Raw genomic sequence first — 17,428 nt, 5'->3', positions numbered from 1 at the left:
CCCATGTTCATCCTCTCCCTACACTCTGCTTCCTTATGAATTAACTCTACGACCAACAACCACAGCTGGCAGCTTGAATTCACAGTGTCCACGGTCTGGTAAATGACTTTGAGCAAAAAACTGACATCTTGATGCATCTTGAATAGTGGACTTACATATATTGCAGAGATATTTTAAAAAAGGAAACTGCTGCCCAGGTGCCCAGTCACTGCTGACTCCATACATTAAAAGCACAACTACACAGAAAACTTTTTCATTTCTGAAAATATTAAGAAAAGCTCATATGCTACAAATTTCATGTAAATCACAACTGTATAATATAAAGTTTAAAAGTGTTAGCTTTGTGCGTTGTGAAATGTATTACAATTCAGAAATGTGAGGGCAAAAAACACTTCCTCAATTTGTTAATACAGAGCAACACAAAAGACCAGAAATACACCACCCTGCAGTCAGTGGAAAATTTCAGACCAGTCAACAGCCTGTTTTAGAAGCGGTAAGTGAAATTTTAAATTGAACTTTCCGAATGCTGATATTAAAAATGTTCAGAAAAAAAGTTTTTCACTAGTAAATCATTGAGAATTTAAGAAAGATATATACAGTCAAGTCCAAAATTATTCATAACCCTGGCAAATTCAGACTTAAACTTACTTTTATTCAACCAGCAAGTTTTTTTCCTGATTAGCAATGGCACAGGCTTCTCCCAGAAGATAAGACGATGTACAAGAGGCATCACTGGAAAAAAATACTACTCATCTTTTATTTACATTTGAACAAGAAGTGGCATGTTCAAAATTATTCATACCCTTCTCAATAATCAATAGAAAAGCCTTTATTGGCTATTACAGCAATCAAACACTTCCTATAATTGCTGACCAGCTTTTTGTATGTCTCCACTGGTATTTTTGCCCATTCATTTAGCGATGAGCTCCAACTCTTTCAGGTTGGAGGGTCTCCTTGCCATCACCCTGATCTTTAGCTCCCTCCCCAGACTCTCAATTGGATTTAAGTCAGGACTCTGGCTGCAAAATGTTAATGTTTTTGTCTGCTAACCATTTCTTCACCACTTTTGCTGTGTGTTTTGTGTCATGCTGAAATGTCCACTGGTGCCCAAGGCCACGTTTCTCTGCAGACTGCCTGATGTTGTTGTTGAGAATTTTGATGTATAAGCAATACATCAAAATTCTCAACAACAACATCAGGCAACATCACATTTTTTTTCATGGTGCTGTTTACTGTGATTAGGTTCCCTGGTCCACCGGCTGAAAAACACCCCCAAAACATTAGGTTCCCACCACCATGTTTGACAGTGGGGATGGTGTTCTTAGGGTTGAAGGCTTCTCCTTTCTTACGCCAAATGAAGGTTATATCATTGTGGCCAAACAATTCAAATTTTGTTTCATCTGACCATATAACAGAAGACCAGAAGTCTTCTTTGTCCAGATGAGCATTTGCAAAGGCCAAGCAGGCTTTTGTGTGCCTCATCTGGAGAAGTGGTGGCCTCCTTGGTCTGCGTCCGTGGAACCCAGCGGTGTGCAGTGTCCGTTGGACTGTCTGCCTTGAGATGTCGCCACCAGCAGAGTCTAGATTCATCAGGATGGCCTTAGTGGTGATCCTCGGATTCTTTTTTACCTCTCTCACTATCCTCCTGGCCAGCACAGGTGTCACTTTTGGCTTCCGACCACATCCTCTGAGATTTTTCACAGTGTGGTACGTCTTGTAATTTTTAATAATACTTTGCACTGTAGCCACTGGAACTTCAAAACATTTAGATATGGTCTTATAGCCCTTTCCTGACATGTGAGCAGCCACAATGCGCAGCCGCAGGTCCTCAGTGAGCTCCTTTGGCTTAGCCATGACTGTCCACAAACCAACAGCAGAGAGCTTCTGTTTTTCACCTGTTGAGTTGATTAAAACAGCTGTTCCCAATGAATCAGGATAACTAGGATGCTTTAGAACAGCTTGGACTATTTGGAATGTATAGAACTTTGGATTTTCCCATAGACTGTGACAGTTTGCAAAGGGTATGAATAATTTTGGACATGCCACCTTTTGTTCAAATGTAAATAAATATTTTTTTCCACAATGATGCCTCTTGTACATCGTCTTATTATCTTGTTTTCAAATTAACATGGAAATAATTACAAATATATATAATAGATAAAATAATAAATGTACTGAACAACTTCTCATTTGTTGTTTTTTGTCATGTATCTGGAAGAAATCTGATAAAACAAGGCTCTAACAATCTGCTCTCTTTGACAGAAAATGATTTTCTTCTACATGATCATTGCAACTCTGGCAACATCTCTGGCAAAAGGTACAATCCTAACACTTACAAACTGTGTAGTTAACAGCAAATGTGTGTAGCTCAATATTGCCACTGTAACATGAATGATAATGCCAATAAATAATTGACATTATCACAAAATTATCAGTAATAAAAGAAATAAGTTAAAACCAAATTCCGAGTAAACCTATGGACTTGAATATTCAGTAAATGGTTGGTGCTGAAAATAAATAATTTACTAATTAAATAATCATCTCTATACAATAGTTAAGATTTTCCCTTCAACTGAGATGAATGAAATTATGTAGCAGTTCTACTGAAACTATATGGTCTACCCTAGTAATTAGAAATATGTCTTAATGAGTATTTATTTATATTTCTGATATTTCTATCAGGGACTTTGGACTGCAATATATCTGAAACAACTGCAGATCACAAGTGTTTGGGAGAACTTGGGAAGCCACTGATTTTCCACCTGCCCACTCAAAGAAATACAAAGACAAGTCTGAAAAAGAATACCAATGTTATTTTAACAACAACAAAAAAAACGCCAGAAGTACAGGATAAATTCAAGGGTCAGTTTGAATTCTACTCAAATGGAACACTTAGGCTTAACAATGCAACAAAGAGAGACTCTGGAGATTACCAGCTGGACATACATGATGTTTCTGGTCGTGAACTACAGCGCACAGTCAAAATCCATATAGAAATACAAGGTAAGACCAAAAGGTTAAGTATTTTCTTTAACCCTCTAGGGTGTGAGGGGGTTTTGGGGCCCTGGACAAATTTTGACATGTCCTGACATTTGTGCTTTTTTCAGTTTCTGTAAAACATTAATGGCTAAAGTCTGATAACACTGTAATCAGAACAAAATGGGCTACAATAATATGTGAGCAGTAAGTTTATATATGATTGTGCTTTTGAGAAAACAGTGTTTATGCATGGTTAGTGAAAAACAAAAATTTTTTAGTCACTGAAATAAGACCATAAACCACAAACAGTATTGTTTACTGTGAATGAGTGAAAAAGATGACATTCACATCATTGTGAAGTAAACACTTTAGCCTATAACATGCAGGTCTCCAAAGTCTTGTGAACCAATGTTCTCTTGTATGTTGTAGCAGTATTGTTCTGTAGCAGCAACAAAGGCCGACTGTCGCACCATCTAATGTCACCTTCATCTGAGGGTTAGCCGTAACCCAACAAGTGGCACTCAAACCACAAACTACAGCCAATGACCAACCACCATGTACATTCTGCACATGCATGAATAACTCTCCATACCAGCTGATGTAGGTCTGTATATGTCACTCAAAAAAGAAACACAAGCCAGTTTCTGCTTCTAATTGAAAATATGTGCTGTGAGACACTGCAGGAGACAGCACAAAGATTAGCGAGTATTCAAGGGTGGTCTGATATTGGCCAATGACCGACCATCAGCTGGGTCTCAAACAAATGTAGGCCTCAAAATGTATTTCTAGAATACAAGTACATAGTGACACAGATACATAGAGATGGCAGTTTACAGAACACACAGTTGATGGTACTGCATGTATATGTGACTAGGTATTTGTCTTTCAGCTCCAGTGTCAGAACCAGTTGTGTCTCAGGAGTGTTTGTCAACAGAACAGAAGAAAGTGAGCTGCTCCTCCAAAGGAGATAAAGTACATCTCACTTTGACTCTGGACAATAACCTATTGATACAGAGTACACCTGGGAATACAACTGAACATCATCATCACAGTGTTGCCATCAGGTTATATGGACAACTCATTGGAAACTTAACGTGTCATGTTCAAAACAATGTCAGCAGTAAAAAAACAGTTCTCATTCTTACAAGCTGTACAGGTAAAGTATTAAAAAAAAAGTAAAAATAAACTTCTGTAAATAACATGTCTATAACACACACACACACACACACACACACACACACACACACACACACACACACACAGACTAATTTGGGTTCACATTTGTGTTCTCTAGGTTCCACTTCTCTCCCCTCACTTGTGGCTGTAGCTGTGAAAGCAAGTGTTTCCATTCTGCTTCTCCTCTTGGTTCTGTATTTTGGTATCAAACATTTAAATATGAAAAGAAGACCCCAGACTGTAAATGAAGGTAAGAGGAAGACATTTTTTCCAATTCTCTTGTCTTTAGCTTACCCTCTGTATCACTGAGGACCATATTGATATTGATGCAAATTTTTGCCAAATTAGTTAGTAAAACTTGGCATTAGTTAAGGGTTTGAAGTTGTTTCTTTTATGATTATGTTAGTTATGTTACAATTCTGTAGTAGGGCAGAAGAAAGTACTGACTGATTTGACAAGTCTTTACCATACAATATTAATAGTGTGTTGGAATATGCCTGATGCCTATTTTTACTTCTTTCAGACAACACTGAAGATGAAATTATCTACTCTGTTAGAGTAGCCTAGACAAAAAAAAAAAACCAGACCCAACACCCATCAAAATGCAACTTAACTTTCGCCCTAAACATTATGCATTACCTAACCTTAGCCTAAACCCTTACCTTAACAACAAAAACATCTGAAATTCTGACAGAAGCATCAAGCTAATAACCTCATGTATTAGCACAGAGGTCAAACAAATATCAAATATTTTACATTAATAACTAAATGCACAAAATTTTACAGAAAAAAAAAAACAACCTTTCCTACAGTAGCAATAGTGGCATGCTTAACATAAATTTCTTTGGTCAATGGGTGTCACTGTCCTGTAGTATGTGCAGAAACAGTGGTGTGCAAAAGACTGCATTATATTTTTCTGTTCTTGTTTTTACATATAAAACAAAGAGTCCTGGCATCTGAACACAATGATTTGATTCTTAAACTATAGTTTAAAATTACAGAATATGTTTAAGTATTTATGCATCAAGGTTCGAAAAGTAATGGCTCGCTTATCAGTGCTTTTACTTTCAATGATTTGTGCCTTTGTGTGTAGGTGGCATTTTGGAAGATGTTTAAATAAATAAACAATACAACCAAGAAAAAGCTGTGCTTATAAGTGTCTCTTCTGTACACTGTGTTGTATTTTTGATCTCTATTTAGCATTAAACAATGACCAGATATAAATAAAGCTCAAAGTCACCAAATAACAGAGAATGGATACACTTACATTGGTTTGTAATTAAGAAAAGTCATAGCTGACGTGGAGTATCTGGAATCTGGTAGTAATTGTAAAAACAATCAGTAGCAGAGGGCAGAAATTTCTAGCTTGAATAATGTAATGATCACCACTGACCACAGGATGGAGCCAAAGCTTATCACAGGTAACCAGATAAAGATTTCCTCCCTGATACAGAGCACATTTTTACGACATTCACCATATATATAAGATGCTGACTCTAAAACAACTCTTAACTCTCTTTTCAGGGCCTCAAACAAATAGTGCCTCATTGGTAAGGCTGCCACCCTACAATGATGATTTGATTCATCAGTTGACATGTTCAAGAAGGATTCTCATTTTGTTAGTAATTTCTTTTAATTTATATTATTGTAAAAAGGGCAGTGTCAGATAACACTGTAGAATCAACTTTTACAAACTGACCTTTGTCCTGAATAACCTAATCATAAAACTAACTGCAACTGAAAAACAGAGGGGAGATGTAAAGAAATTGCTGTGAGACTTATTTCTGTTTGCTGCTCTTATGCTGTCAGCTCTGGTGCTGAATGCTGGAAAAGCTGGTTAAACTACTCCTGAACCAGCTGCTGGGACTAACTGCTGCTCAGCATCACTGTTTCTTTGGCGAACGGTTCTTTCGAGATACTCCAGGGTGCAATAAGGTTAAACTATGACCAGGATGCACAGTATAAAGCTTTCTACCGTATTTGGAAATCGAATGTTCAACACAGGAAATGAACAAAGGCTTTACAGTTAAGTCTAAAACACAAGACTTGAAATATAAGCTGATACATAGGTGTAGGTATAGTGTGGTATGGCCATTGTGCTGGACTGTTGTGCGTAATATTAGGACCAAAGCCATAAAATGTACATATATGTAATTATTATCCATGCATGCTTGTCTTCTAATGGTAAGTATGGTAAGTATGTCTTCTAATTGGACAGGTTTTCTGAGCTTCTTGACCAAGTCCTTTTATCGTCTAAGACAACACTGACAGTCATTTAGTTGTCACTAGTGCAAATAACTCACCGTATTTGTGCTGTCAGAAAATCCCATTTTTACTGAGCATCAAGGAGAGATGTTTTGCACTCTTGTGTGACTGAAAAAGAGAGACGCAGAGGATGAGTAAGGTTTAATAGAATGTGAAGGGTTAGGGCTTTAACGGTGTGTGGTTTCCTGCAACAACTCAGTCTCACGTCATCAATTAATCCTCTCCTACCACTGTAGCTCAGGCCACATCTTTCTCCTCTGGAGCTGCTTTACCTGTTCAGCTTGTGCCTTCAATCTTTTTGAGCTTTTCATTGACACATTTATGTTTGTAGTCTTTCAAATGTCATTTTTACATTTTCTACTCATCGTTACAGTACAGGATATGCTGAGAGTGCAGATTAGTTTACAAAATGAACATGATCAGATCAGTTTTCTATGAATTTAATATATAACTGTTCTCAATTAAAATGTGTGTATTACTAATGTTTTCAAATTCTTCTAACCATAATCAAATTCTCAAACACAACACAGTTAAAACAATTTTCTAGTTATACTTCCTAACACTCCACTATCTCTCTTAGGTTTTCTCTATGGTTGCAGATTTCCAAAGGGGCATTATCTTTCCACAGTCTTCACCAGTCATCTTTCCATAAGAACCATGTTACAACATACTGATGCCGACTCTCATACAAAGCGATAACATCTGAAGCAGTCTTTATGCTTAGGTCATATGGAATAACACTTATGACTTTCCCTGCTTTCTCTACCTGCCTCCCCATCTCTCTACCCTCTGTATTTTTATGAGATGACTGCACTAGAAAGAAGGAGGGCTTCTCCCTCTGCCTAAATGCCCCTTCCTTTGAGAACATGTGGCCCAACTGCAGCAGTCTGGTGAGTTGGCCTTGATTTGGAAAATGACTCCTTTACTTTTGTCTGACTACCTGCTGCTTCCACAGCTGCAGCTTTGATTCTCTATTTTTATTTCAGGTTTTTTTGTTGTTTTTTTTTTTTTTAACTCAAATCCACTTGCTTGAATTTTTGGTCAGTGGCACCTGTTGAGGACAGAATCTATAGACCACTTCTCAATTCCCAAAATATAAATGAAAAATGACAATGACTTTTATCTACATCATCACCACTCTGGCAACAGCAGCTCTGGCAAAAGGTAAAAAATTGCTACAGGTAAAAGCACAGGGACAATATTGCAGTAAAAAAAAAAAAAAAAATCAGGTCTACAAAGAATGGCAGTGAACTGATCTTATATTTATACAAAATAAAAATATGACTTTTGTAGTACAAAACAAAATTACTAAATAAAAAAATAGTAGTGTATAGTACCCCTTTCATTCCCCTAGAGAAATAAAACACTGTTCTATGACATTTATTTGTACTGTACACTAAGCATTTAATTATTGTTTGATTTTAGGTTCTATTGAATGCAATTTTTCTGCTGGGGTTGGACAATATTTTGGAGCAGTAGGACAGCTGTTGCTTTTTCACCTGCCAAATACAATAAATACAGAGATTGAACTGACAAAGGACGAAAAATATCTGATTAGAAAAAAAAAGATAAAAATCAGAAATTGGACCTGAATGAGGACTACGCAGTGTTGCAGAATCTTCTTAAAATAAATTTAAAGTCTTTCAATCATTCCTTCATTTGCTTCTTAAACATGATCACTTATGTAAAATGTGATGTCTTTGTAATACTTGTAGAGCATTAGGTAATTTTGAAGTATTTTGTTTGTTTGTTTTTAAACAAGGTCAGAATACAAAATCATGTTAGTATAAAATATATACAGCTAGCATCTGTGTCACTATTTTATAAACAGAAATTTCACCAACATCACACTAGATAATATCATAATATTAACTATTCACCTTCATAAGTATGACTGTAGCTTGAAATGTAAAGTTTAAAATCTTGCCCACTCGCTGGTGGATGCTGATGACAGCATGTTGACAATTCGGTGGACAACACTGATGTTGGCCAGATCTTTTAGACATGACAGAAAACCTGTCATTGTTATTGACAGACAAGCATAGACAGCAAGCATCCAAAAACTGGTACGCCCACTGCACTTGAGACTGTAAGTCCAAAGCCTACAGCCATGCACAGAGGTTATAACACACAGTAATTGCTGTTGTACGAAAAATCAAAGCCACTCAACTAGCGGCCTGGTGCAGACGATATCACAAAGCTGAAGATATGACAGCATGACCTTGAGTGATATTGTTTAAATACCCTGTAACTAGCAGTCAGTAACATTTTACCAAAAAATAAATGTCATGGATGATATTTGGAGGATGAACACTGTCAGAAACTGAAACAAGCTGCAAGCAATGTAATGATCAGTTCTGACCACAAGGGGATGCAAAAAGTCCTAACGTCTAACGAGACAAAGCTCAAGCTGTTACAAATTTAATTTAGTTTCAGTGTGGCTGCTAACTTTAGATACAAGATGAAGCATCTTTTCCACAAGTCTTCAAAAATGTCACATCATGGTATCATTGCCTTCATATATAGAAGAACACACCTACTCAATATCCCTCAGCCTAAAAGCTGGCAGCATATTATGTAGCTTTATATATACACTCAAATGCAAGTTTATCCTTTAATGTCAGGGTATCATTACCTTCATATATACAGTATCTCACAGAAGTGAGTACACCCCTCACATTTTTGTAAATAGTTTATCATATCTTTTCATGTGACAACACTGAAGAAATGATACTTTGCTACAATGTAAAGTAGTGAGTGTACAGCTTGTATAACAGTATAAATTCGCTGTCCCCTCAAAATAACTCATTTTAACCCATTAATGTCTAAACCGCTGGCAACAAAAGTGAGTACACCCCTAAGTGAAAATGTCCAAATTGGGTCCAATTAGCCATTTTCCCTCCCCGGTGTCATGTGACTTGTTAGTGTTACAAGGTTTCAGGTGTGAATGGGGAGTAGGTGTGTTAAATTTGGTGTTATTGCTCTCAGTCTCTCATACTGGTCACTGGAAGTTCAACATGGCACCTCATGGCAAAGAACTCTCAGAGAATCTGAAAAAAAGAATTGTTGCTCTACATAAAGATGGCCTAGGCTATAAGAAGATTGCCAAGACCCAGAAACTGAGCTGCAGCACGGTGGCTAAGACCATACAGCGGTTTAACAGGACAGGTTCCACTCAGAACAGGCCTCGCCATGGTCGACCAAAGAAGTTGAGTGCACGTGCTCAGCGTCATATCCAGAGGTTGTCTTTGGGAAATAGACGTATGAGTGCTGCCAGCATTGCTGCAGAGGCTCAAGGGGTGGGGGGTCAGCCTGTCAGTGCTCAGACCATACGCAGCACACTGCATCAAATTGGTCTGCATGGCTGTCGTCCCAGAAGGAAGCCTTTTAAAGATGATGCACAAGAAAGCCCGCAAACAGTTTGCTGAAGACAAGCAGACTAAGGACATGGATTACTGGAACCATGTCCTGTGGTCTGATGAGACCAAGATAAACGTATTTGGTTCAGATGGTGTCAAGTGTGTCTGCGGGCAACCACGTGAGGAGTACAAAGAAAAGTGTGTCTTGCCAACAGTAAAGCATGATCGTGGGAGTGTCATGGTCTGGGGCTGCATGAGTGCTGCCGGCACTGGGGAGCTACAGCTCATTGAGGGAACCATGAATGCCAACATGTACTGTGACAATACTGAAGCAGAGAATGTTCCCCTCCCTGCGGAGACTGGTCCACAGGGCAGTATTCCAGCACGATAATGACCCCAAACACACCTCCAAGATGACCACTGCCTAGCTAAAGACGCTGAGGGTAAAGGTGATGGACTGGACAAGCATGTCTCCAGACCTAAACCCTATTGAGCATCTGTGGGGCATCCTCAAACGGAAGGTGGAGGAGTGCAAGGTCTCTAACATCCACCAGCTCTGTGATGTCATCATAGAGGAGTGGAAGAGGATTCCAGTGGCAAACTGTGAAGCTCTGGTGAACTCCATGCCCAAGAGGGTTATAGAAGTGCTGGAAAATAATGGTGGTCACAAAATATTGACACTTTGGGCCCAATTTGGACATTTTCACTTAGGGGTGTACTCACTTTTGTTGCCAGCGGTTTAGACATTAATGGCTGTGTGTTGAGTTAATTTGAGGGGACAGCAAATTTACACTGTTATACAAGCTGTACAATCACTACTTTACATTGTAGCAAAACGTCATTTCTTCAGTGTTGTCACATGAAAAGATATGATAAACTATTTACAAAAATGTGAGGGGTGTACTCACTTCTGTGAGATACTGTACCTACATTTTCCCTCAGCCTACAAGCTGGCAGCATAACTCGAATTTTGCAGGTTTATATATAAACTCAAATGCAAGTTTATCCTTTAATGTTTATACCTCCTATAAATTCGTCATGAGAATACGTGAGTATCAATCAGGCCATATGGCATTACTATTGGTGACTGGATCTCTTTCTCTCTTTGAAAACGGTGCATCAAGTCATAGATGAAATAACTATAATATAATTTAGTCTGCTGATTTGTTCTTTTCAGTTTGCCACAACATGGCCACTTCTGTACATCCATGAGCTTCTATCCTTTCTTCTTATTATTTTGACAGTGGTCTGTTGAAGCAGCTAAGGCAGAGATGAGAACAGGAACATTTTTTTTTAAAAACTGTGAAGCTGTGGTTACAAACAAAAAAAACAAAAAACAAAAAAAAAACTCACACATGAGGTTAAATAGTTTGGGCCAACTTTTAGCATTGCAGGCTATGGCAATGTATAGTACATTGTTAAAAATAGATATGAGCATATGGGTACAAGATTTAAAGAAGTTCAGAAAACCAGACACTTAGTGGCACCTTCTAATGTGCTGCCTGATCCTTATGGGATGGACACAGCAAACCTTTTGTGCAAGAAGGCACGCCCAGTATGCCCAGGATGGAGGACTAACTGTTAAATAAGACAGTTGGGATGTTTTTGGGATGTAACTGCATTAGGGAATAATCTTTGTAGTAGAAAAGGGAAGCAAGAGCAATTGTTTGCATGAAACCCTCAGCCCAGCAGAAGCTGAGCAGCTGGAGATACAGTGAAGTGTCTCTGTACTTTGTGATGCTCCTTTTCTTGCAAGAAAATAAAGCTTAAAACACAATTTGGACTTTTACTCTTTTTATTACTAGCCTCTAGAATAATAATTATTTTGCCACAACAGTTAATCAAATAATGAAAGATAACAACAATTGAAGATAACTGACTTTACAATCCAATGCTGTATACAAACATTCTTTCTTGCCTTCACCCTAATTTCTCCATGTCTTTACCAGTGATCTGCTGTCAAAGTATAGTGGCTGTTCTTTGAGAGATGGCAAAGGTATTACAGGCTTCATAGAGGAAACCATCAAGCTAAATATGGTGATAACATGGTGCTACGTAACCTGCAGGAACCCAGTGTCACTGAGCTGCCAAACTGTAGCATAACACCGCAACTACAGCACATGTGCACTACATTTGAATTCAGAAATACAAGTAAAGCCTAATGCCAAAGTATATGGCAAATCACTCAAAGCTATCATCTCTTCTGTGCTATAAAAAGATAATTGGATGAATGTATAGTTACCTTTCTCTGGTGGGCAGTCAATGATGACTTGTTTCATGAAATATCAATGCTGCACATTGGTTAAAAACACTAAACGACTTTACTGACTGATGTCCATGTTCATCCTCTCCCTACACTCTGCTTCCTTATGCATTAAGTCTACAACCAACAACCACAGCTGGCAGCTTGAATTCACAGTGTCCACGGTCTGGTAAATGACTTTGAGCAAAAAACTGACATCTTGATGCATCTTGAATAGTGGACTTACATATATTGCAGAGATATTTTAGAAAAGGAAACTGCAGCCCAGGTGCCCAGTCACTGCTGACTCCATACATTAAAAGCACAACTACACAGAAAACTTTATGATTTCTGAAAATATTAAGAAAAGCTCATATGCTAGAAATTTCATGTAAATCACAACTGTATAATATAAAGTTTAAAAGTGTTAGCTTTGTGCGTTGTGAAATGTATTACAATTCAGAAATGTGAGGGCAAAAAACACTTCCTCAATTTGTTAACACAGAGCAACACAAAAGACCAGAAATACACCACCCTGCAGTCAGTGGAAAATTTCAGACCAGTCAACAGCCTGTTTTAGAAGCGGTAAGTGAAATTTTAAATTGAACTTTCCGAATGCTGATATTAAAAGTGTTCAGAAAAAAGTTTTTCACTAGTAAATAATTGAAAATTTATTTAAAGAAAAATATATAGATTTTTCTAAATGAACTTATTTATAATGAACATGATAATAATAAATATATAATAGATATAATAATAAATGTACTGAACAACTTCTCATTTGTTGATTTTTGTCATGTAAACCGGAACAAATCTGATAAAACAAGGCTCTAACAATCTGCTCTCTTTGACAGAAAATGATTTTCTTCTACATGATTATTGCAACTCTGGCAACATCTCTGGTAAAAGGTACAATCCTAACACTTACAAACCGTGTAGTTAACAGCAATTGTGTGCAGCTCAATATTGCCACTGTAACATGAATGATAATGCCAATAAATATTATTGGCATTAAATTATCACAAAACTATCAGTAATAAAAGAAATAAGTTAAAACCAAATTCCGAGTAAACCTATGGACTTGAATATTCAGTAAATGGTTGCTGCTGAAAATAAATAATTTACTCATTAAATAATCATCTCTATACAATAGTTAAGATTTTCCCTTCAACTGAGATGAATGAAATTATGTAGTAGTTCTACTGAAACTATATGGTCTACCCTAGTAATGAGAAAAGTGTCTTAATGGGTATTTATTTATATTTCTGATATTTCTATCAGGGACTTTGGACTGCAATATATCTGAAACAACTGCAGATCACAAGTGTTTGGGAGAACTTGGGAAGCCACTGATTTTCCACCTGCCCACTCAAAGAAATACAAAGACAAGTCTGAAAAAGAATACCGATATTATTTTAAGGACAACTAATAAAACAACAGATATAAAGGATAATTTCAAGAATCGCCCTATATTCTACTCAAATGGAACACTTAGGCTTAACAATGCAACAAAGGGAGACTCCGGAGATTACCAGCTGGACATACATGACGTTCCTGGTGGTAAACTACAGCGCACAGTCAAAATCCATATAGAAATACAAGGTAAGACCAAAAGGTTAAGTATTTTCATAAATAAACTATAACATTCATTTACAAATCAGATGTAAAAACTCTGCTGCATAGGTACAAAAACTGTCACTTGTAGGCCCAAGTTATTATTTACTATTTTGCATTTATTACAAATCCATTTTACTACAGACTATTTTTATTGAATATAGTAAAAGCAAAGATGGACTGACATTTCGGCAGCTTTTCTTTTATTTTAAATGTTGAAAATATGCCCAGTTTGGCATTCACTTAGTGTTGATTCTTAGGATCAGCTCATGTTCAGTAATAATGAAGATATAAATATTGTGTATGTAACATGTACATATGTAAAATTTTAATCTAATACTACAACTACAACTGTACATTTTAAATGGAGCAGTAACTGCATTACCTAAAGTTTTCAAAGCATCAGCATTATGAATATAAATCTTATTTTTCAAATATTTTCCAAAGTAACTATAAAAAGAACTGCACTATTATATCAATACTCCAAACATTGTGGATTTTATTACAAATCTTTTATGCATTGGTTATATACACATTTTGTGTAATATCTGGAGATACACTAGTTTTCATATCAATATTTTAAATATTTTTAAGACTTGTATAAATATTAGGTGCAAGTGTTGATTTGTCTACTCTTTTTTCCATGGTACACAGTTCTGAAACATACACAGAATTTACAGGTATTTGCAAAATTTTACCATGAGAGTTTGTTAAAAATTATTTTACTAAAACTTAAGCACAGATACACACTAAGCTGACATGAAAAAACTAGCAGCAACAAAGGCCGACTGTCGCACCATCTAATGTCACCTTCGTCTGGGCCAACAGGTGGCACTCAAACCACAAACTACAGCCAAAGGCCAACCACCATGTACATTCTGCACATGCATGAATAACTCTCCATACCAACTGATGTAGGTCTGTATATGTCACTCAAAAAAGAAACACAAGCCAGTTTCTGCTTCTAATTGAAAATATGTGCTGTGAGACACTGCAGGAGACAGCACAAAGATTAGCGAGTATTCAAGGGTGGTCTGATATTGGCCAATGACCGACCATCAGCTGGGTCTCAAACAAATGTAGGCCTCAAAATGTATTTCTAGAATACAAGTACATAGTGACACAGATACATAGAGATGGCAGTTTACAGAACACACAGTTGATGGTACTGCATGTATATGTGACTAGGTATTTGTCTTTCAGCTCCAGTGTCAGAACCAGTTGTGTCTCAGGAGTGTTTGTCAACAGAACAGAAGAAAGTGAGCTGCTCCTCCAAAGGAGATAAAGTACATCTCAATTTGACTCTGGACAATAACCTATTGATACAGAGTACACCTGGGAATACAACTGAACATCATCATCACAGTGTTACCATCAGGTTATATGGACAGCTCATAGGAAACTTAACGTGTCATGTTCAAAACAATGTCAGCAGTAAAAAAACAGTTCTCATCCTTACAAGCTGTACAGGTAAAGTATTAAATTTTTTATTTTATTTTTTTAAATAAACTTCCGTAAATAACATGTCTATAACCTTTATACACACACACACACACACACACACACACACACACTAATTTGGGTTCATGTGTGTTCTCTAGGTTCCATTTCTCTCCCCTCACTTGTGATTGCAGCTGTGATAGCAAGTGTTTCCATTCTGCTTCTCCTCTTGGCACTGTATTTTGGTATCAAACATTTAAATATGAAAAGAAGACCCCAGACTGTAAATGAAGGTAAGAGGAAGACATTTTTCCAATTCTCTTGTCTTTAGCTTACCCTCTGTATCACCGAGGACCATATTGATATTGATGCAAATTTTTGCCAAATTAGTTAGTAAAACTTCGCATTAGTTAAGTGTTTGAAGTTGTTTCTTTTATGATTATGTTAGTTATGTTACAATTCTGTAGTAGGACAGAAGAAAGTACTGACTGATTTGACAAGTCTTTACCATACAATATTAATTAGGTGTTGGAATATGCCTGATGCCTATTTTTACTTCTTTCAGGTAACACTGAAGATGAAATTATCTACTCTGATGTTAGAGTAGCCTACAGAAGTAAAACAAGACCCAACACCCATCAAAATGCAACTTAACTTTCGCCCTAAACATTTCGCATTACCTAACCTTAGCCTAAACCCTTACCTTACCAACAAAAAGGTCTGACATTCTGACAGAAGCATAAAGCTAATATTGGTGTTGTAGTGTTTTTAGTCTTGGTTGTGTTGACTATACAAATCTTAAGCCCTTCAACAAATTTTCACTAAGCACCAAAACCTCATGTATTAGCACAGAGGTCAAACAAATATCAAATATTTTACATTAATAACTAAGTGCAGAAATTTTTACAGGAAAAAAACAAAACAAAATACAAAAACAACCTTTGCTGCAAATCTTGTACCCAGGTCACTTTGCTAGCAATAGTGGCATGCTTAACATAAATTTCCTTGGTCAATGGGTGTCACTGTCCTGTAGTATGTGCAGGAACAGTGGTGTGCAAAAGACTGCATTATATTTTTCTGTTCTTGTTTTTACATATAACACATTAAAGAGTCCTGGCATATAATCATCAGGAAAAATGTTAATCTGTGAACATAATGATTTGATTCTTAAACTATAGTTTAAAATTACAGAATATGTTTAAGTATTTATGCATCAAGGTTCGAAAAGTAATGGCTCGCTTATCAGTGCTTTTACTTTCAATGATTTGTGCCTTTGTGTGTAGGTGGCATTTTGGAAGATGTTTAAATAAACAAACAACACAACCAAGAAAAAGCTGTGTTTATAAGTGTCTCTTCTGTACACTGTGTTGTATTTTTGATCTCTATTTAGCATTAAACAATGACCAGATATAAATAAAGCTCAAAGTCACCAAATAACAGAGAATGGATACACTTACATTGGTTTGTAATTAACCCTCTGGGGTCGACGCGCGTTTTGACGCATCTTTTCCTGATAAGGCCGAAACAAACTTAAATTACTCTGTCAATTCTGATCGTACAGATAAAAGAAGTATATCATTCAAATCTATAAAGGGTCTAGTTTTAGTGGTATACCATCATAATAACAACAAAACATTGTGCTTTTTTTAAATAAAGAAAGCCAACAGGGTGCACTGTTCGTCTTTTCTGTCTCTGCCATTTCTCTTCACAGACGCGTAAATAAAACAACCAGAATCTCAGCGAATACTTTGCTCATAAAAATAAGAATTATATGGCTAGAAAGCTTGCAATGTTTTCTTTTAAATGAAACCATTCAAGTTGAAAACAAATCATCACTTTTTATTTAATCCGTATGATGTAAGGAGAAGTACGTTTTTTCCTGTCTCACCTCATTACAGGTAATGCGGTCCCGCCTTGTACACTGTCCACTGTTCACATGTAAATAATCTCAGGTGAACCAGGTAAATATGTGCACGCCCGTGAGAAATGGCACAAAATATCAAACTTCATAGAATTTTTTTCTGCGCGTTTGGATGATGGCGCGTCACGGACGTGAAGCGGCGCTCCTTACATTCCACACAGAGACAAATAGTTTAGTTTGTCCTCAGAGTAAAAACACTGATTTTAACTCAAATGAGGATCGTTTGGCTCCTCATTGTTTTGGATTGTGCTGCACTAATCCCTTCTCAGCTACATTGACTGAAAGGCTCATTATGCGCGTCTTTGTCTGGTCCTTGAGTGCGTCTTTTGTCGTCTCAAGTAAATCACATGACTATTGATCCTCAGACACACCTTCTTGCATATGGCCTTTCTGGACAAAAAGTGTCTTAGAAAATTTAAATCAGTGTATTGT

The 17,428-nt window shown here is 36.9% G+C and overlaps 2 protein-coding genes across 2 annotated transcripts; both read left to right on the top strand.

Annotated features, from left to right (window-relative positions):
* The first annotated feature begins 172 nt into the window (after positions 1 to 172).
* On the top strand, positions 173 to 5,071 carry LOC113143637 (uncharacterized). The gene is made up of 6 exons (XM_026329429.1): positions 173 to 493; positions 2,263 to 2,317; positions 2,683 to 3,003; positions 3,869 to 4,135; positions 4,274 to 4,405; positions 4,679 to 5,071. The coding sequence occupies exons 2-6, from the start codon at positions 2,266 to 2,268 to the stop codon at positions 4,720 to 4,722; spliced, it is 816 nt and encodes a 271-aa protein (XP_026185214.1). The 5' UTR covers positions 173 to 493; positions 2,263 to 2,265; the 3' UTR covers positions 4,723 to 5,071.
* A 7,318-nt stretch (positions 5,072 to 12,389) lies between these two features.
* Positions 12,390 to 16,108, top strand: LOC113143372 (CD48 antigen-like). The gene is made up of 6 exons (XM_026328960.1): positions 12,390 to 12,606; positions 12,876 to 12,930; positions 13,303 to 13,623; positions 14,839 to 15,105; positions 15,237 to 15,368; positions 15,641 to 16,108. The coding sequence occupies exons 2-6, from the start codon at positions 12,879 to 12,881 to the stop codon at positions 15,727 to 15,729; spliced, it is 861 nt and encodes a 286-aa protein (XP_026184745.1). The 5' UTR covers positions 12,390 to 12,606; positions 12,876 to 12,878; the 3' UTR covers positions 15,730 to 16,108.
* Positions 16,109 to 17,428: the final 1,320 nt, after the last annotated feature.

Source organism: Mastacembelus armatus, chromosome 14 (assembly GCF_900324485.2).
Source record: "Mastacembelus armatus chromosome 14, fMasArm1.2, whole genome shotgun sequence".
In the NCBI taxonomy this organism is placed as follows: Eukaryota; Metazoa; Chordata; class Actinopteri; order Synbranchiformes; family Mastacembelidae; genus Mastacembelus; species Mastacembelus armatus.
Note: the sequence above shows the minus strand (reverse complement) of the source record. Positions and strands in the feature narration are given on the sequence as shown.

Coding starts and splice junctions, on each gene's coding strand:
- LOC113143637 (XM_026329429.1), top strand. CDS start 2,266: ATGATTTTCTTCTACATGATCATTGCAACTCTGGCAACATCTCTGGCA. Junction 3,004..3,868: donor AATCCATATAGAAATACAAG/GTAAGACCAAAA, acceptor TTTGTCTTTCAG/CTCCAGTGTCAGAACCAGTT. Junction 4,136..4,273: donor CATTCTTACAAGCTGTACAG/GTAAAGTATTAA, acceptor TGTGTTCTCTAG/GTTCCACTTCTCTCCCCTCA.
- LOC113143372 (XM_026328960.1), top strand. CDS start 12,879: ATGATTTTCTTCTACATGATTATTGCAACTCTGGCAACATCTCTGGTA. Junction 15,106..15,236: donor CATCCTTACAAGCTGTACAG/GTAAAGTATTAA, acceptor TGTGTTCTCTAG/GTTCCATTTCTCTCCCCTCA. Junction 15,369..15,640: donor ACCCCAGACTGTAAATGAAG/GTAAGAGGAAGA, acceptor TACTTCTTTCAG/GTAACACTGAAGATGAAATT.